Source organism: Aspergillus oryzae, chromosome 5, assembly GCF_000184455.2.
Source record: "Aspergillus oryzae RIB40 DNA, chromosome 5".
NCBI lineage: Eukaryota > Fungi > Ascomycota > Eurotiomycetes > Eurotiales > Aspergillaceae > Aspergillus > Aspergillus oryzae.
This window is the reverse complement of record NC_036439.1, coordinates 3,033,049-3,052,591: the sequence shown is the minus strand read 5'-3', so window position 1 is coordinate 3,052,591 and position 19,543 is coordinate 3,033,049. Positions and strand designations below refer to the sequence as shown.

Here is a 19,543-nt window from a genome sequence, read left to right as displayed (position 1 = left end):
CAGAAGAGAAACCCTTTAGACTGGTTTGAAACCACAACACATAAAACAAGATAAAGGATAATGAAGCTTTCAATGGCAATCGGACGCTAAACTAGAAATAGCAATCTGGCGGACCGGAGTGACTAATGACACTAATCACGTGATGCGGTCTTTCTGTCCTCAGCCTCATCCCTCGCGACCTCAACCTTCTCTCCATCTCCATCGCTTTCCCTTACGTCTCAACCAAGACCCGCTTTTCAATTCATCCCAGAAGGATCGGAAAGGGCAATTACGTTGTGTTTACGATTGATTCAGTGTATTTGTTTTATCTTACACCACCTCCACTCACCCATACCGTAAATCCCCCAGCTCCGCTGCCTTGGGGAAGAACGCGACCTCGCGACAACTAGAATTTTTTTCAACACTTTCTGTTCCGTTACTATCCAACAAGATGTCTCACGAGGAGGATCTCATTGACTACTCCGATGAGGAGCTTCAGACCACTGATGCCGCAGCTACCACTGCTGCTCCCGCCGCAAATGGCGACGCCGCCAAAAAGGGCGACCTAACGGTTTCTGGTGGCCGTCCCGACAAGAAGGGAAGCTATGTCGGTATTCACTCGACCGGTTTCCGCGACTTTTTACTGAAGGGAGAACTCTTACGTGCCATCACCGATTGCGGTTTCGAACATCCATCGGAGGGTTAGTTGATAACATTCTTTCCCACAAGCTCCCTCCATTGCTCTATGTTCCAACGTCCGTCCATCTCCGCGGGAGTCCATAGTCGCTTTTTTGGCCACCTATCTCGTCTGAGCCTGTGGGCGGCATGAGGATGTTTGCTTGGGTTATTACACACAAGACACTGCGGTGGTAGTAGTACTTTTAACAGTTGCTACCCGCTGCTTATACATCAGCGAATTACGGTGAGACTGGATTCGCGAATCATCCAGGTAACTTGCGTTCTCAGCAAGAATGGGTGATTTGCGAAAGATACTATTCGAAAGTCAAGGGCCTTTTGCCACCATATCTTGGACGGCACGCCTTCTCGTGTCGTCTGCAGGGCACTCTCGATAGAGATACTGTCCTGCAGTTGAATAGATGCCCGACTTGTGCTTTCATTAGTAGTTAATTTGAAACGAAAGTTGACATCACTTGCCTGCCTTATTCGACGACTCGGGGGATGGACGGACTGCGACGCGGATTGCTTTCTTTTTTCCAAAGTCTTATGGATCGAATACAAGTCTAACATACCGTTCCGCCTCACTATAGTCCAGCAAGTTTGCATTCCGACCGCTATTCTCAATGTCGATGTTCTTTGCCAGGCAAAGTCTGGTCTCGGAAAGACCGCCGTCTTCGTCTTGACCACCCTTCACCAGCTGGAGCCTGTCCCCGGAGAGTGCTCTGTCTTGGTCATGTGCCACACCCGTGAGTTGGCTTACCAGATTAAGAACGAATATGCTCGTTTCAGCAAATACCTTCCCGACGTGAAGACTGCCGTCTTCTACGGAGGTACGCCCATCCAGAAGGACGTCGAAGTGCTGTCCAACAAAGAATCATACCCCAACATTGTCGTCGGTACTCCCGGTCGACTGAACGCCCTTGTTCGCGACAAGAAGCTTTCCCTGCGTAATGTCAAGGCATTCGTTCTTGACGAGTGTGACAAGATGCTCGACCAGATCGGTGAGTGAAAGCATCAGTATATTGTTTTAGACTCAGTGACTTACACTCTTGTCTAGATATGCGCCGCGATGTTCAGGAGATCTTCCGTGCTACACCCGCTGATAAGCAAGTTATGATGTTCAGCGCTACTCTCTCCCAAGAGATCCGGCCTGTTTGCAAGAAGTTCATGAGGAACCCCCTTGAAGTTTACGTGGACGACGACACCAAGCTCACCCTCCACGGTTTGCAGCAATACTACATCAAGCTCAGCGAAGCGGAAAAGAACCGGAAGCTGAACGAACTCCTGGATAGCCTTGAGTTCAACCAGGTTATTATTTTCGTCAAGAGCACACTCCGTGCAAATGAGCTGGACAAGCTTTTGCGCGAGTGTAACTTCCCCAGTATCGCAGTCCACTCTGGTGTGAGCCAGGAGGAGCGGTAAGTTTGTCGCATTGCGTAAGCAGTGCAATTCGGTTGCTAACGCGGCTTATTAGTATCAAACGCTACAAAGAATTCAAGGAGTTCAACAAGCGTATCTGTGTTGCTACTGATGTCTTCGGACGTGGTATCGATATCGAGCGTATTAACCTTGCTATTAACTACGACTTGCCTGCGGATGCTGACTCGTACCTGCACCGCGTTGGTCGTGCCGGTCGTTTCGGTACCAAGGGTCTCTCGATCTCGTTCGTCAGCAACGAGGAGGACGAGAAGGTCCTTAAGGATATTGAGAAGCGTTTCGAAGTTGCTCTTCCGTATGTGACCCGTCTTTCCTTTCCACTCTCATCTTTTGCACTGGGAACTAATGACCTGTACAGTGAATACCCCGAGGGTGGTGTTGACTCCAGCACGTACATGGCATAAATGGCCGGACTGTCAATACAGCGTGGCTGGTGCGATTCGATATTTTGTCATTTTCTAACTTGAGATCCCTTTTTCTTTACTTTGTTTGATCTTTTGGCGCGATGGTTCGGTTGTGATTTTGTTTCCGTCAAGTGTCTTTTGCAGCTTCTCCGTGAGGCACTGGTCGGCAGGATGGGAAAGGATGGGGGAAAAGCATACACAGTCATGTTTAATCACTAGGAGCTTTAGATGACATTTAGGGTGGTGCCAGTGCCTCTGCTAGGGTGTCAACTGTATTATCTATAAATCTCAAATACTGTTTCCCGGGTCAATAATCCAATTGTGAGGGGTGTAATCTAGGTACGGAGCTGTAGTCCGTCCTTGTGCGAGAGCTACCCCGAGGTGCCAACAGCAATACATTATTATAATACTAATACTAGGGATTAAGTAACTCAGACCACAATTGCGGGTGACCCCGGAAGGTGTCAGAAGCTGAGCTTGGTTGAGAGAGTGGGATCGGCAGATGCAGATAGCAAAACAAGGCAGCGGCCGACTAAAGCAGTTGACGGCCAGTACCTTGATTTCCCGTCAAGCCACCCAACGTTCCATGGATATCATGTCAATCCCATACTACCCTTACCCTTCCAGTCCCGTTGTTTGCGGTGAATTTGCTCATTCCTGTTAATCAAAGTGTAACCAAGTATATCCAAACCCGTCCCGCGAATCCGGCCAACCGCCAAGACACTGATGAATCAAAAAAGAACAGAGAAGAATTTCATCATCTGATAGACACAGATAGACCATGATAGTCATTGATTGACAATTGATTGACGTTCCCATCAATCAATCAGTCAATGCAATTCTCCCACCTGACGGAACCGGGTTGCCCACGCGTACCACTTCTAAAGACTTACCCAAGAGGGTGGAGTCAACCTTCATTTCACCCGCAGAAGTAGCGTCGTGCAGAGTGGCGGTGCTACGCCGATACCTTACCTTCTAGACTATGATATACACGGTTCGACTAAGCTTTGCTGAACGCCATTGACGATCATTGTGTGCTACGGCTTGCACTTGCGGGGGAAATCAGAGACAATCGTCAAAGCGACGGGCGGATGATTTCATTTTATGACGTATGGGGCACGTTTGGATATATGCGTGATTTGAACCCTGAAAGAATTGAGAGGTTTTGCATTGGAACAATTTTGGATATGAGTGTTACTCTTTTTTTTTTTTTTTTTTTTTTTTTTGGTATGACAGGTCGAAAGCGGAAGATGGAGACATCAGAAGATACTAAAATGAAAAAATTGGGTTGCGGCTGAGGTTTGCACTTTTTTATTTTTTTATTTTATATTTTTATTTTTTTCATTTTGGAGTGGGGTTGTTTTCTCTGCTTCTTTTCTTCTTCCTGGTGTCATGACTCGGGTTGCTTTCTCTTGTTCCCTCTTCCTCCTCCGCCCAGGTCGCTTTCAGCGTATCTCGTCCTCTTTTACTCTTACTCTTATCGTGTTCCTTGGATGGACCCGACCTGATTTGATAATTGCTGGGACTAACCCCAAAGCGGCAATTCTTCCCGCCGCTTTTTGAGGATCTTTGCATCGGCACGACCGTGTGGCTTGACTCGATTCCACCCGCTGACTACTTACTACTTGTAGTATTAGCAGTCCGGAGTTGTCCACCGAAGGATAGAAGCCTAAGACACGGCGTTGACTGTGTAACCGTCATATGTGTCGGGTCTTACGTGCATGGGCATGTTGCATACGGATGTAACCAGGAGCCTGGCTGCTTTTTTAATTCAACGGAAATACTACTAATGTCTCTAGTATAGAGTACCTTGTACCTACAACCTACAGAGTAGTCTTTGTCTGCCTGGGAGAAGATTAGGCAGTTTTGGGAGCCACGGACTCGATCGATCGGCTCCGGATTGATGTGGGGCTGGACAATGCTTACCCAGTCTTTTGCGACCAAAAGTCCGTCGCTTAGATCCCACTGCTGAGGTGGCCTACTACGTACGCCGTACGGACGTCTCCCTTTCTAGCCTGAGGAAGCGATGGATGGTAAGATAGAAAGGGGATGTTGAAGCCGGTGGCGGTCGGCAATGTTGGAGTTCGCCGAACGCAGATATCACGGAACTCAAAACGACCGATTCGGCCGTCAGGTTGTGAATTGCATAAAAGCGATTTATGCGAGACATTGTTTATGCACAGTCCCTGTCCCATTTTATTGACAGGTTTCTGGAAAAAATGCGGCACTGCAACCATCATATCATGTCTGCCGCAACCGGACATTCTTCAGCTCTCGATACCTTCCCTTTTCTCATAAACAAGGGCAATGTCGAGGTACTTCAGGAAATCTCGTCCAGCGATTATTGGAAGATGCGATATGTACCTGACCCACTGGATGGTACCATAGATAGAAACAGGAACTCAAGATAGTGGGATGTGATTTGTCCTGTTGGGCAACTAGAGGACACGCTAGATTCCGCCAAGATTGGGGACCCACGGCCGTGTTTTGAAACAATCGGCGTGATCGGCGTCTCCAAAGGCCTGGACCATGGTTTCCGAGTCGTTTTGGATTTCTTTTCCCTCTCGCTTGTTTGCTTCTTTGCTTTGTTCGTGGGTTGGATGATGATGAGGTCATGGATTGCGTCCAGGACTGTTCCTGAGGGGTTTGATAGTCTGGGGGTTGACAGGGACAATAAGACTTCTGTCAGTTCAAAGGGGAATGTTCAGATTTGAAATGATAAATACCAAGCGTCTTGACCTTACACCACTGGAATCCTCCGCAACATTCATGGATCGTCACCATCATACTTATGTAAGTCGACTGGATTGATTATTGACTGACTCCCCCGTCCTCCACCATTGTTTCAATTAATTTCAAACCTACCAAAAGAAAGACCCCTCAGCTTATTTGGCTGGGTCGTCTCCCCCGTCGCTGCCTCAATTCTAATCCTACTTCAAACAATGGCCTTTGATCGCCAAACAATACCCTTACCACATGGGGGCTCTTCCATGCGCTCGTTTCCATTCTGAAGTTTATCTTGAAGTTCTTTGGTACTGTACCTGGCAGAATGTACCTAACATGCATCCCATGCACTGCAGCCCGTAAATGGCAAGACCATGAAGAGTGGCCTAGACTAGAAGTAGCTGAATGATAGGCTGTCGCTGCAAGCGGCCTATACCTTATGACCTTAGTAATCGGACCCTGGAATTGTCGATCGATCCCTGCTTCGGAGGTGAGCTTGTTGGTATGCCGGAAGGAATCAACACCGCCTCCCCCTTCCCGAAGGTGTGATATCCGATCTGGGACGGGATATCCCTTTGATCCCATGGTTGAAGATTGAGATTAGGTTAGAGTAGGTATTGATGAAGAGGGTCAGCTTGTCTTGTACCTCTCTGATTCAGAAGTTCGATCACTAAATAGGGCAAAAAAAAAAAAAAAAAAAAAAAAAAAAAAAAAAGGAAGGAGACGGAATACTCCGTACGATGATAGCCATACTGCTCATGAGAGGACACGTGATATATCATGCTGAGCTTTTGTCACACGGAGATTCGGCTTCATGGGCATGGGTCATTTCTTGTGAAGAGCTTGTGACTGGGTAACTTGATCCTGGAGGGTAACACTTCCGGCGTTTGTGGCTTCTTTGTTCAATGATTCCTGTTCAACTTCCCCGGGAGGACTGTTGCTGGTTTTGCATGACCGAAGCGGATGGTCTTGAGGAGTAAATGACGGGGAACTAAACCGATGGGAAGTAACAGACGGAGATGGAGGAGCGTGTTTATATGATGTCTACAGAGGCAAATGTCTTAGAACGAGGTGGATATCAATATATCAACGACTCGGTTAGTTCCTTCCGTTCGTATCGTTCTCCTGTGTTGGACCTTAGGGTGATTCTAGCTCGTTACTAGAATCAGGTTAGTTATCAGCGCTATCGTGGACTAAACGCAAGAAAAGTACTTAGTGCTGGGAAGGCATATCCATAATCTAGTTCCGACTAGTCGATGAGGTTCTCCATCGACTCCGCGAGAGGCCAATCCGGTGTCGCCGGGACCGATTACAAGCGGTGATATCCCGGTTTTCTGGCCTCGACCATCCAACAAACGATGTGGACTAAAGTGGGGATCCTTGACGGGAGGATGTGCAGCTGAGGTCGATTGGGTGATTACTGCATCATGGTTGGCTCGAGTGGGTGTTGTCGTGTCTCATGAATCATCCACTCTAATAATTTTTCTGTTTTCTATTTTTCCTTTCGGTCTTTTTTAAGGTGATGACGCTGGTGATGATGTCGCTCCGTCCTCCGAGAAGGTCTAGTGAGGAGTACTACTTGTATCTATCTTCTGTCTGGGGCTAAGTAATATTGAAATTGTGGGTATAGATTTAAGCAGAAGGAGATCGAAAGAAAATAAAAAATAAAAAAAAGTAGAGGACAATTATTGATTGATTTCTATTATTATGTACATAATATAATATATTTGTTTATAGTGGGAGCAGTGTTTAATTAGGTAAGGATTAAGAAGAACTGGAACCCAGAAAAAGAACAGGGGAGTTGCCATACATTTGTTGGGGAGTTAGCCATGGTCCTCAGAAATCATCGTCCCCGTTTCGCCTCCTAAATAAGATTAAAAATAAACGGACGAAGGAGAAATTATGAAAGTATGATTTTTTTTTTCTCTTTTCTTTTTTCCAACTTATCTTTCCCATTTCCGATACTAACGGAATTAACAGAAGAATTGACTTCGGTGTGTGTACACGGGATTCGACATTTTTAAGGATTTTAGTTTAATTGTTTTATTATTATTTTATTATTTTCTGTCCTTATCATTCATTCCTCAGATCTTTCTATTTTATTTTTTCCTTTTTCATAGTAGGGAAACTGTTTTCGCCATTCTCCCCCTCTCCGTTGACAGTCATTTTGTTCTCCCCTGCACTCCGTTTCCGGTTCGAGCCCTGGCGGGGGATCCACGACCGTTTAAGCCTGGTCATTGTAAAGAAAACTAAGAGTAAAAAAAAAAAATAAGAATAAAAAAAAAGGAAAATACGAAAAGAGAGTAAGGAAGAAAAAAAAAAAAGAAGATAACTTTACAGATTCTGCTCCATAGGCTTACTCTCGGGCTGCCTTTCCGCCCAAAGCTGGCACATCTCTGCTTTCCAGCAACTCTCCATCGATTTACTACTACTACTCCTACTATTCTCCATCCGTCATCTCTCGCGTCTTCCTCTTTTTCTCTTTTCCCTTCCCTCATCCCCTTTCACTATACTGTCTTGTCTTTCTCTCCTTCTCTCCCTACGATTAATTCCTCCTTTCGTTTGGTCCCTTTCCTCAATCCCTTTACCCATTTTTAATCGTCCTGTGGTGATTCCCCTTACTTTCGTTTTCTGTGGTCCTTTTTCATAATCCGTTGTTTTAATCGTCGCGAAATCGCCCTGGCTTCGGTCGTGATATTGCGTCCTTTCGTCCCGTGGTAGGCAGCGTCAATCGCGCCTCCAGTCGTTGTCCTGGAGTTTCGTCTCCCAGCTACACTCCGTCCATCGCCTTTTCTTCGACTGTGGACTCGCGGGAGAGCTTCCTTCCATTTTTGATCGCTAATTATGGCTCCTCCGCCGCGCTTGCGCATTTTATCAGGTTCGTACTCGCATTAACTCAACAAGATTGTCGATTTGCCTTTGGATGACAAATTTCCTGTCGTTCCCTAAATGGGCTTTTGTTGCAACCCAAATCACATTTCAAAACCACCCAGAATGGGCCGTCATCTAACTAGACTCTGTTTAGTCGGCAGCAATGCCATCTCGGCCTTCCTCTCGTGGAGACTTCAGGCGACGACCTCCTGCGACGTGACACTAGTATGGAAATCGGGATATGAGGCAGTTTCTCAATATGGAGTATCCTTCAAGTATGTCGCTTTTGAAACTTGGTTCCTGGAGCGAGTCGTTGATCAACGGTGATTTAGGTCGAAAGCTTTCGGCAATGAGCGCTTCAAGCCTCGTCATGGTGAGTCGGATTGCTATTCCCTGCTATGTACAGTCTGTACTCTTTGTTCAGACACTAAATGTAAATGCTTCTATACAGTTGTCCGCACACCCGAAGATGCCGCATCTCGTGAGAATGCATTTGACTACGTCATTCTGTGTGTCAAGGCACTGCCAGATGTCTACGACCTGGCTTCAGTCATCGAATCCGTCGTCACTCCTCAACATACGTGTATCCTTGTGAACACAACGAACACATTGGGAGTAGAATCTCACCTGGAGCAACGGTTTCCTACAAACGTCGTCCTTTCGCTTGTGTCAGGGGTGGAGATCTCTCAGATTGGTGCCAGCGAGTTCGAGCATCTAAACTCATCGGAGATCTGGGTTGGTGCTACAAATAAGCAAACCAGCATTCCTTCCACGATTCAAAACGACATGGCGGCTGCCCTGGCGATGACACTGGCTTCTGGCCAAGTCGACTGCAAAGTATCAGATAATATCAGACAGGAGCAATTCGAACGGATGATAGGGTGAGTCGCGAGAGAAGTCTACTTCTTAATCCCAAGTCTGGCTAACTTTGGTGCTATAGTCCTATTGCTTTCTACCCCACTAGTGTAATGTTTGAAACCTCCAACCACACACAGCTTCTCGAAAAGGTTGGCGTACGCCAACTTGTCTCAGACATCATTGAGGAGCTCCTCGAGCTTGCGCGTGCGAACGGGTGCTCCTTTCCGAATGACTTTGCTAAGAAGACGATTGAAACGATGACCGCCAATGGTGCACCAAGTACGATGTATCAGGACTTCCAAGCCCGTCGTCCAATGGAAATAGAGACATATCTCGGATCTCCAATCAAATTGGCGACTGAATCAGGTGTCCGTATCCCTCGGATCGAGACTCTCTATGCAGTGCTTCATCATGTCAATGCCACGAATCTGAGTAAGCCCCGAACCAACGAATCTCCTCCACCTGTGCTGGCTCAACCGCCACCTCGGATGTCTTCGGCACCGCCGAGAGGACCGATGAATGGTCCTATGCGTGGAGGTAGGGTTCCTTCTGGCATGATGCCTAGACGTGGGCCACCTCACCCGGGAATGTCAAGACCCCCGAGCGCACATCCGCAAGCGGGTAGGATGCCTCGTGACCCTTCAGTGGAAGGTCTTGAGGAGTTCAGTCACCTCGTCATGTACGATGATGCTGCTTCAGCCGCAGCTGTGGCTGCAGAGAACGGCGTACCACCTCAGAACGGCACTAACGGCTATCCGGATATGCCGCCCGGACCTCCACCATCCGCAGCTGACTTGGCTTTAAGGGAACGAGAACTGGCAATCCGACAGCGTGAATTGCAGATCAGAGAACAGGAGATGGGTATGCGTCGAGGTCCCCGGCGACCACCACCTCCGAGATCAACATTTGATGAAGAGGACGAGGATGACTATTTCGATCCAATGGATACTTTGCCGATCCCATCAATCGATCCGGATCAAGTGGACATGTTGAGTATCACATCGAGACGGACGAAGAAATCAGCCCCCAGTGCCAGCCAGCTTCGTAAGAACCCGGAAATCACTTTGAACAATGGTGGTGGTAGCAGGCCCGGGTCGTCCTTTAGCCGATACTTCGGAGGAAGGAAACGTACCAGCGATCGCATCATGCAGGAAATCCCTGGCCTTCACGATTCTCTCATGGACAATCCTATGATGGCGTACTCATCGAATCGATATGGAGCGGTCGACAGAAACCACATTCAGGCGGGGTCGCGTGCTAACTCGCTGACGGCCAGCCGAATGGGTGACTATCCACCACATCCTTACCCAGCCAGTAGGAGGAACAGCCAGTCTCCGGCGACTCCTCCCTACGGTCCGCCTGGCCCTCGAATGGGCCGACCAGGAACATCTCAAGATCCAAGCCTAGGCCCACCGAACGGCCCCCGCGGCGGCCAACCTTCGCCGCCCGGACAAATGCGGGCGCCAGTCCCCAGACATCCGCCTGGACAAGGTAATGCGGTAGGTCCGCAGCAAATTGAGCAACAATATGGGGTGAGCAACTCGTCTTTAGCCAAGGGCACTCCCAAGCATAGAAGTCTGACCGGAAGTGCGAGCGCCAGCGCGGAGAGTGGTGATAGTGGGGCCAGTGCGAATCTTGATTCGGAAAACTCAGCCCATAGCAGCCAAATCAGCTTGAATGCTCACCAAGCTGCGACCCCCGTTCGTTGACCGACGCAGCCCGCCGTCCTCTGTCCCCCCTTTCATACAAGCTGAGCTTTAGAACCCTGTTCTATACGTACTCGTCTGGTTACTTCGCGTTCCATTCTTTCCCCCCTTGGCTGGAAAACGCTGCCCGTGGGGGTCCCCTTTAGCTTTGTACAAGAATTTCTTTGTAATAAGATGCTTGGCAAGGGGGGTAGGAGCGACTCAAGGCCTTATATTCTCGTTCAGTTCATTACATATACACCGAGGGACATACGGGGCATCTTCTCGTTTTATGCTACTACTTTGGAGTGGTCGAGCGCGTGTTGCATGTGGTCATTTGCTTTCACTTTACTCTCCTTTTCTTCGAGCACTCTCTATTTTAATGAAGGCGAGCACACAGCTCGATCCGACAAGTATGATTTGACTTCTCGCAATTATACCACAAACATCATCTCCAGTCACCCACGACTATCATTTCCTTTTTCTTTTCTTTTCTTTTTTCTTCGTGCATGAAAGAATGTTGTACACTACCTTCCCTGGGCGTCTCATTTCGTTGTATTTCCTACACTGTCATCTCCACTGTTTTGTGACATGCATGCCCTCCTTTGACACATTTCCTTATTTTCTTTTCCTCTACTCCCTTGTCCTCAGCCATTCTGTCTGCTTTTACTATTATGGGCTCTGGTGTGGAACATCCTAGTAGCCCCGAAATCTCTACGTTCATGGTCTGGTTTCTGGCGCACAAAAAGAGCAGGAGTCTGATTTATTCGGTTGATTGAGTGATCTGAGTTGGCTGGGTTCGCGTTCTTGCAAGATATTGACGAGAGAGCCGAGCTGAAGTCTCGACACGGACGCTATCATTCGATTAGAACCATGTCATTGACAATAAACGAGACTTGAAGTTCGCATGATACATAGACGGCGATGCTGCCATGTCACGACGAGAGTGTTTTGAATGATCCAAACGTTTGCATACCAAAGACCGTCTAATGTATAGTCGATTGTATGGTGTTGTATATGCACAACCACCAATGATATAGATTAATTGTTCAGTACATGATTGGGGGTTTGTTTCTGGTCCCTCCACGTGACCGACGTGGATTTAATCCCTAAAGCGACGCCCCACCGAGTGTAAACAAACTTGAACCATTTCCTTCACATCGCTCACTTTCAGGTTAACACGGATTGTTATAAACGAGCACGTACAAGCATTCAGCAGACGAACGAAGATCTTGAGCAAAAATGCCACCTTCTCACCACTACAGCCAATCTCAAAACCTCCCCCGCCATTCCATTCTCCCTCCGTCTTCGACCGCCGCCGGTCCATCATCGATGTCGGCCGCTAAGACTCGACAGTATGCGAACCTGCAGGCTCAGTTGGAGCAGCTGAATGCCAATTTGGCGGACACGCAAAACCTACTCCGTATGACTGCTGTTCAGGCAGAGGATATGCGGTTCTTGGGTGGTTATGTTGGAGCTTTGTTTATGGGATCGGCCAAGGTGTTGGGAGAGGAGGGTGTCAAGGGCAATGCGGATAAGAAGGAGAGTGAATCGTGATCGATCAGTACTCTGGTTTAGTGGGATATATGGGTGAGTTTATCTTTCCTCTTTCTCATTATTGAAAGTCATTTATATCATCCTGTCTATCTATCCTTCCTCTATTATAATCACTGATTGTTGCTTTGGTAAAGTTATCCTCGGGGGTACCCAATACACAGAACACCAACAGATACCATCCCCGTCCTTAATTCTCGACCACAAAACCTCCTCCGAGGATAATCGCCGGTTCCTCGATATTATGATGTTCGTAACTGGGGTGGTTAGCACAGCTCGTGGCACCGCGACCGGTCTCTCTCACCTCAGTGTGCCCACACCTCCAGCTTCCAGGATCAGTGCGGTCTCGGTCAACGGCTTCCCGACCCAACGCATGGCGAAAGCCCGTAGGATATGGCCGTGTGCGACAATCAGGACGTCTCCTTGACCACCTTCACCGTCGAAACAGGGACCATGGAACTTCTTCCTGATATCGGTGATTAGGGCATCGAGACGACGGACGACGTCTTCGGGGGATCTGATTGTGACATTGTCAGTTAGCGGATAATGTATATAAGTATATAACAGTGGCCATGCTCTGTGGTTCCAAATTATTAAAGAAAAACAAGAAGGGGTGACTTACTCTCCACCAGGACACCCATCCCTCCAAATATCCCACGGCTCCTCCCCATTCTCCTTCCTCATCTCCTTAATCTGCTTACTCGTCAACCCCTCATAATCCCCATAATCCCACTCCCTCACTGCCTCCGTAATCTCAACCTTGGCCTCCGTCCGAATCGGCTCCTCATCCTCGCTCTTCCGCTCTTCATTCCAGGGTAATCTCTCCCTACACCCAATCTCAAGTAATTCCAGCGTCCGCTGCGCCCGGGCCCTTGGCGAGACATACCTATATATCAGGCCATATTAACTCAACCCCAACAATCAATTAAATAGACCAACCAACAAACACCCAAAAACAAGAAGCACAAAAAGAGAAGAAGAAGAAAGAAAGAAAAAAAAAAAAAAAAAAAACATACACATGAACCAATTTCCTCGGCGCAATCAACCGATCATTCCCAACCAATGCCTTCCCAGTCGCCTTAACCCGTTTCTCCCCGTTAGGTGTAAGCGCCAGATCCGTGATGCCCGTGTGTCGGCCATTGAGGGACCATTCGGTTTCGCCGTGGCGGATTATGAAGCATCTTGGGGCCATTTCTCTTTTCTTCTCTTTTTAATTTAGGGTGGGATGGAGTGTATATTGTATATTGTGTGTGGTATTAAATTTCATATAGGTTTCTGAGGTGTAGGGAGGGATTTAGTAGGGGTGTAACTGGGATTCCAGCATTGGGGTTGTTGGGAGGGTAGGTAGGGCTTGGTGGGGGTATTGCGTCATGTATAAATGGGTGGTACGTACTGTGTGTACTAACTGGGTGGGGCGCTTTTGCTTGGTGGTGTTTTGGTAAGCATTTGTATATCATTTTGTATCGATTTATTGTTTGGTGGGGGTTTGGTATGAGCATTTGGTAGTAGCTGTGTACTGTATGTATGTACGTCTATTGTCTGCCCTATCTAGGATTCGTGGGCTTGCTATCGAGGAGCGTGGTGAATAGCTTCTTGAGGTGGTTTGTCAGACATGAATGGGGTGCTCATGGCGTTTAGTCTATTGTTAGGGACAAAGATTAGTATAGATCTTTCTTCTGGGATATTTGGATGCAGACTGTAGGTTTGTATTGAAGTAAAGTATGCAGTTATAGATTAATAGATTTGATAATGACTGGCATATAAGTAATTGATTGACATAACTATCGTGATATAAAGATCAGTTCAGGTCCTTCTTCATCTCAAACTCATCCACACTCTTAAGCGCCCTCTTCGCCGTCTCCACAATCTGCCTCGTATCCTCCAGCCCTACGCTAATCCGAATAATATGCCTCGGCACCCCGTGTTTCGCAACCTTATCTTGATTCCAGTAATTAGCCAGCCGGACATACGGAATAGCCAGCGTGAAGTTCGCCCCGAAGCTGGACCCCTTGCAGACGTTGAAGACGTTATAGCAGTGCTCTGCTGTGCGCGGATCATGAAAGACAATGCTTAGAACATTGCCGTAGCCGCCGTCCTTACGCATCACACTCTTGTATAGAGCTGAGGTTGGCGCGATGGACGGGTCGTTTACTGCGGCGATGGCGGGGTGGGCTTGGAAGAGTTCGATGAGTGGAAGCGTGTTCGGGTTGCATTGTTTCACGCGCCAGACGATGTCCTTGCTGTTTTGTCGGAGGGTGTTGACGTCTAGGGGGAAATAGGTGTCTTGGTTCTTGGATAGTGTGGTGTGGATTTGGTCGTGATGGCGGGAGTTGGGGTTTATTACAAGACTGAGTGAGGAGGTTAATTAGGGTTTGAGGTAGTGATAGACTGATCTAGGTATATGGGCTGGACTTACCATCCCCCGGTGACGTTCGATGCTCCACTGAATGTCTTCGTAAGACTGGACATCATGACGTCTACATATGGAAGCGCATCGATGTTGACATAGCCGGCAACGGTGTCGTCGCATGCGACAACAAAGCCGTATATATCTGCCAGTGCGCGAATTCGACAGAGATTCGGTGATGCCAACGTGATGTTGCTGGGCAATTCACAGAATAACGCCCGGATCTGTTGGCCTGATTGCAGGAGGGCCTCCAAGCGATCCAGCTCTTCCTCCGTGCCGTATTTGTAGGATAGACATTCTGCCCATGTGTCGCGTCGGACGACGTCGACTGTTTCTGGGTATAGCCATCTATGGAGTGTCTCATTAGAATTGTTCGGGGCGGCTTCGCTCCAAAGTCCGTAGAGATACTTACCCGTACATAGCAACCTTGTATTCTGGTGAAACTAGAGCCTGCGACAGTGTGTATATAGCGTTCATTCCGGTAGGGTATAGGAACACCTCGTCAGGATTCACAGTTGGTTGTCCCGGTTGCTCAGACGTAGCAAGGTCTGCTAGGAATGATTTCACCTCGTGCGAGTCCCTAGCCGCAGCTCGCATCCATATAAGAGACTCCGGAGTCTTGCCCCGACATCTCTTCCGCGAAGCTGGGGTTCGGTACGCCGGAGTCGAAGAGTCAGAGTCAAGATAATCGAACTCTTCCAGACAGAACTCTGCATGACGTGTTGATAATCCTGAACCGGTATCCCGCCAGAACGCCATGGCCGCCTTCAACAGATCAGACGGGTATAAGACCGCAGTGAAGTTAGCCCAGTGGGAACTGGTGTCTCCCAGGTTTGACTCTAGAGGCATGACAAACCGAACTACTTTGATTGTAAATGGATTCTCGGAGGGTAATGTCTTGAGTACTGTGGCGCATTGGTGACCAGCGGCACCAGACGAGAATACCATGCAGGACACTGTGGTATCATTGATCTGGAGTCGGCGTAGAACTGCATCAGAGAGTCCGCCAATGGACTTGTTAGATAGAATCTTGATTCTTTAGTTGAACACGCTCCTATCTCGAGCGAGGACATCCGACTTACCGTGGATAGCTCCATTCGAGTTGGTCCAGGAGCCATTTCTCTTTTCGAGACAATCCAATCACTGAGTCCCCTGTTGGTAGAGATACGCTAACGGCCTGATTAGTATTAGTATCTGCTTTATCCAAACAGACAATAGGATAACTTGCATGCGGCTCCCCGAAGGGATATATGTTGCCTTTACCAGGAGGGAATACCTGTGGTATCTGGGGAGGCATCCAAGACTCAAACATCGGGCCAGTATCTCCCATGGTTAAGTGTGTTAGGCTTCTCGTTTTCAGTAGGAGGGATTCAAGTTCAACACAGTAAGGCCGGCATCAGCTGTAGGCTCAAATGCGGTCAGATAATTAATGAACGACAGTATCCAGGATAGGCCTCCCTCTGCCTAAATACTTACCGCCAGCTGTAAGCTCCCATAGCACATGCCTCATCCCTGCCCTTGTGTCAACGAGAAGCTGCAAGTTGCAGCCAATAATGGTTGATACAATCGCAGGAAGCATCCCTCATCAAGAAAGTCAGTCCCGTGTAAAACAGATGTACTATGGTACTCTGTATATCTTGACCTAGCGGTAAGACACTGTACGCACTTACTAGCTGGATGGAAACTAGTATCTTCTCATGAGTACGAGAAACAACCAATTATCAGACTATTGAAGGTGCCAAGAACCTAGAATTTGCGTGATGCAATATGTCATTCCCTGCGCCTAGCCGTTCTAAACGGTTGCTGGGATCATCGATTGTGGGGCCTTGCATGCAGGGCATTCTCATGCAGATCGGGAGGACATCTCCCTTCTAGCACTATTCGTGCTATTCTAGAGAGGTTCAATGTGACAGAGATCTGGTCGCTCAGGACGGTAGAATAACCAATGGATGCTAGGGTCACTATAAGCGCCGAGACATTGGGTAATTGATGACACTAAAGGTTCTCCTTCGACCAAACCTTGAAGGTGAGTTGAACAACAAAAGCAAATTCATGCAGAAGGTATAATCATTAAGTAAGTGTATCTGACGTGCGCCAATCATTGCGGGCTTGTCCGGGGGGTGGGAGTGTCCGAAATATCACGGTTCTGAGTGGGCATGCAAATGCAGGTAAGATATACATCTGATAGCTATTGTTTAATAACTTCAGTTTGCCATCTGATAACCAGTGCTTTGGAGTCCACCTGATCCCGTGGATGGAAAATGATGATCGTGTTCAGATCTATAAGTTATAACAATCTGAACCCCGGGAAGGTAAGAATTTATTGCCCGAATGGGGTTCGTTCAGAATTCAAGCACTCTCGGTGGCACACCGCTTTTCTATAGCTTATTTCACACTTTTCTCCATAATAATGACACTGACTGTTCGCCATATTCCTTGCATAACCAGGGATAATGATCGATCACCATGGAGAATGTACTATGTTGATCTCTTTTATATCCACTTACATCATCGTCATGACTAATCCAACTACTAAGCGAAGGTGAACTGCCTCTAGCCAATGATATCCCGGGGAAGACTATAGCGATAAGATATTCTGCAGGAACGTTGATCAAAAAGTGAGACTATAACCACCTACGCCTGTGGTATACGAACAATACCCAGGCTCTATTCTGATCAGTGGTCTATGAGGTGGATACCGACAAATCGCCGCCTATTAGACTTCCAAAAGTCCATTTGTTTTACAACTAAAACCAGCACACAATGAAAAATCATAGAAATAAAACCGTCAGAGATGTGACAAAGCTCTCTGGAAAACCCTTACCAGAGACGCTTGAGCCATCGTCTATTCTGCAAGGCACACCCACCGAGCAATGGGTGACATCCAAAGACTTGTTAGAGGACGGACTTCCGTTTATCCCCGAGGTTATGAAAGATCTAACCGTATTTCTCCTGGGGAACATCAACATCAACTCCACACATCTGTTCCGGGCAGATATTCTCTACGACAGCCAGGGCGTCTTGAGCACGCCCCAGCAGAAGGAACTGTCATTTGCGCAGACGGGGAACACCAGCGTAGAAACTACTACGGACGCTGAAGACCGTGTAGAACCCATCGTTGCCGCAGAAGTCGCCGGATTCAACTTAACCAGAACGGTGGTCAGGAGACTGATTCCCAGAAACCCGAAGCTGGATCGGCCGCTAGAGCAAACCTGCCACTTCTATGAAGCGGATATAGCTCCCGGTAGTGAGGGCGCTACTCAGGAATCCCGGTTGAGACGCTTCCTGGCCGTCTATACGCCGCATGTAGCGTCGAAGGAGGAGATTCCTTTCTATCATCCCCTGCTTCGTGCTTTGGCTTACCTGTATGACTTCACCGACGACGCTGCAGAGGCCACAGAAGCCGGATCGGGCTCCGGAGCACTATCTCTGCACTTCTTACCGTACCCAGAAGAAGCACTTCCAACCCGCCTAGAGCGGACTTTACACGCCCTACTGAATACTCAGATCCGACTCGCCCGCAACACACGCCTCTCTGAAACCACCGAAGGAGGCAACTACAACCCCAGCAAAGACAACGTAATCCCCCAACACCTAGTCCAAAACACATACTCCCGCCTCAAATTCAAATACGGAAAAGACCTCTGCAGAGACTGGGTCGAAGACACTGAACCAACAAAGCACGTCTTCGAAGACCTAGCAATAACAGCCTTCCTTATCGAGCTATGGCGCAGCATGTACGGAGCCGTCCCGGGCGAAGAGCGCAACGAAGACGGGCCCGAAAAGTACGACCCGAACTTCCCGGGCTTCGTGGACGTTGCATGCGGGAACGGCGTGCTCGTCTACGTCCTCCTAATGGAAGGCTACCGGGGCTGGGGCTTTGACGCCCGTCGTCGGAAGACATGGAAAATCCTCCCCGAGTTCGTGCAGGCGCGGCTCAAGGAGGAAATCTATATCCCGAAGCCTTTTACCGACGCGATGGCGGAGAGAGGTGGAGTGCCTGATTTAGGGGTCGAGACCCATTCGGGCTTGTTTGAGAAGGATACCTTCATTATTTCGAATCATGCTGATGAGTTGACGGTCTGGACGCCCCTTATGGCTACCCTTGCTTGTCCGGAGTCGCCGTTACCGTTTATTGCCATTCCTTGTTGCTCGCATGCGCTTTCGGGGGCCAAATATCGGTATCCTCCGCCCAAAGCGTCGAAGCCTGATTCTGATAAGGAGTCGTCACAACATGAAGACGTCGATTCTGAACAACCGGCAACAGGCGACTTGAAAGCTCTCCGGAAGGCGAAACAAGAGGCACAAACTGATGTAGGGTTCTATAAATCCATGTACGGATCCCTCACCATGAAGGCCATAAGTATCGCCGAGGAAATAGGATACGATGTAGAGAAGACGCTTCTTCGGATCCCAAGTACCCGCAACATGGGCGTAATAGGCGGCCGCAAGCGAGTAACGAAGGAATGGCGTGCACGGAACCAACAACAGCCTGCTTCTGACTGCAACGGTGACGCAGTCACTGAGTCGGCTCTTGACAAAGCGATGGCAGCAGTGCAACGGGAATGCTCACGGGATGGAGGCGTGGAAGGTGCTGCTAAGATCTGGGTTGAGCGGGCTAAGGGCATCCACAAAGGACAGGGGCCGGGCAATCAGCGAGGACATTGTTAGTTTCTATATGATACTCGGGACATATCACACTTGACCAATTTCTTTCTCCTTTCTCCCGCCGCTCCTACCGGTGTCGATACTGCTGTTCTGAATGACGACGGTAGGTCTGTGATTTGTTCAGGGATAAGTTATGTTTGTAATTTGTAGATTGAGTGGTTTTAATGTACATAGAGGTGAGCTTTCCCCAACGATCTAAATCTATGAACACATTATGAAATACTTGCCCCAAGATTGCCGAGAATGGTAAAAATCGTCTATCAGTGAGAGAAGAGGTA

At 48.3% G+C, this 19,543-nt stretch overlaps 5 protein-coding genes across 5 annotated transcripts; 3 read left to right on the top strand and 2 right to left on the bottom strand.

Moving 5' to 3' along the window:
• Positions 1-430: 430 nt before the first annotated feature.
• On the top strand, positions 431-2,498 carry AO090120000149 (ATP-dependent RNA helicase SUB2; the record flags this gene model as incomplete). The annotated part of the gene is made up of 5 exons (XM_001823849.3): positions 431-680; positions 1,248-1,658; positions 1,715-2,075; positions 2,132-2,389; positions 2,453-2,498. The coding sequence occupies 5 exons, from the start codon at positions 431-433 to the stop codon at positions 2,496-2,498; spliced, it is 1,326 nt and encodes a 441-aa protein (XP_001823901.1).
• Positions 2,499-8,066: 5,568 nt separating this feature from the next.
• On the top strand, positions 8,067-10,660 carry AO090120000147 (uncharacterized protein; the record flags this gene model as incomplete). Its single annotated transcript, XM_001823848.3, has 5 exons — positions 8,067-8,100; positions 8,248-8,368; positions 8,426-8,466; positions 8,545-8,974; positions 9,034-10,660. The coding sequence occupies 5 exons, from the start codon at positions 8,067-8,069 to the stop codon at positions 10,658-10,660; spliced, it is 2,253 nt and encodes a 750-aa protein (XP_001823900.1).
• Positions 10,661-12,380: 1,720 nt separating this feature from the next.
• On the bottom strand, positions 12,381-13,382 carry AO090120000145 (histidine phosphatase family protein; the record flags this gene model as incomplete). Its single annotated transcript, XM_001823847.1, has 4 exons — positions 12,381-12,447; positions 12,495-12,707; positions 12,813-13,076; positions 13,207-13,382. The coding sequence occupies 4 exons, from the start codon at positions 13,380-13,382 to the stop codon at positions 12,381-12,383; spliced, it is 720 nt and encodes a 239-aa protein (XP_001823899.1).
• Positions 13,383-13,988: 606 nt separating this feature from the next.
• Positions 13,989-15,545, bottom strand: AO090120000144 (uncharacterized protein; the record flags this gene model as incomplete). The annotated part of the gene is made up of 3 exons (XM_001823846.3): positions 13,989-14,538; positions 14,607-14,945; positions 15,010-15,545. The coding sequence occupies 3 exons, from the start codon at positions 15,543-15,545 to the stop codon at positions 13,989-13,991; spliced, it is 1,425 nt and encodes a 474-aa protein (XP_001823898.3).
• Positions 15,546-17,360: 1,815 nt separating this feature from the next.
• On the top strand, positions 17,361-19,268 carry trm44 (tRNA (uracil) methyltransferase; the record flags this gene model as incomplete). The annotated part of the gene is made up of 1 exon (XM_001823845.3): positions 17,361-19,268. One exon carries the CDS (start codon positions 17,361-17,363, stop codon positions 19,266-19,268), a length of 1,908 nt encoding a protein of 635 aa, XP_001823897.1.
• Positions 19,269-19,543: the final 275 nt, after the last annotated feature.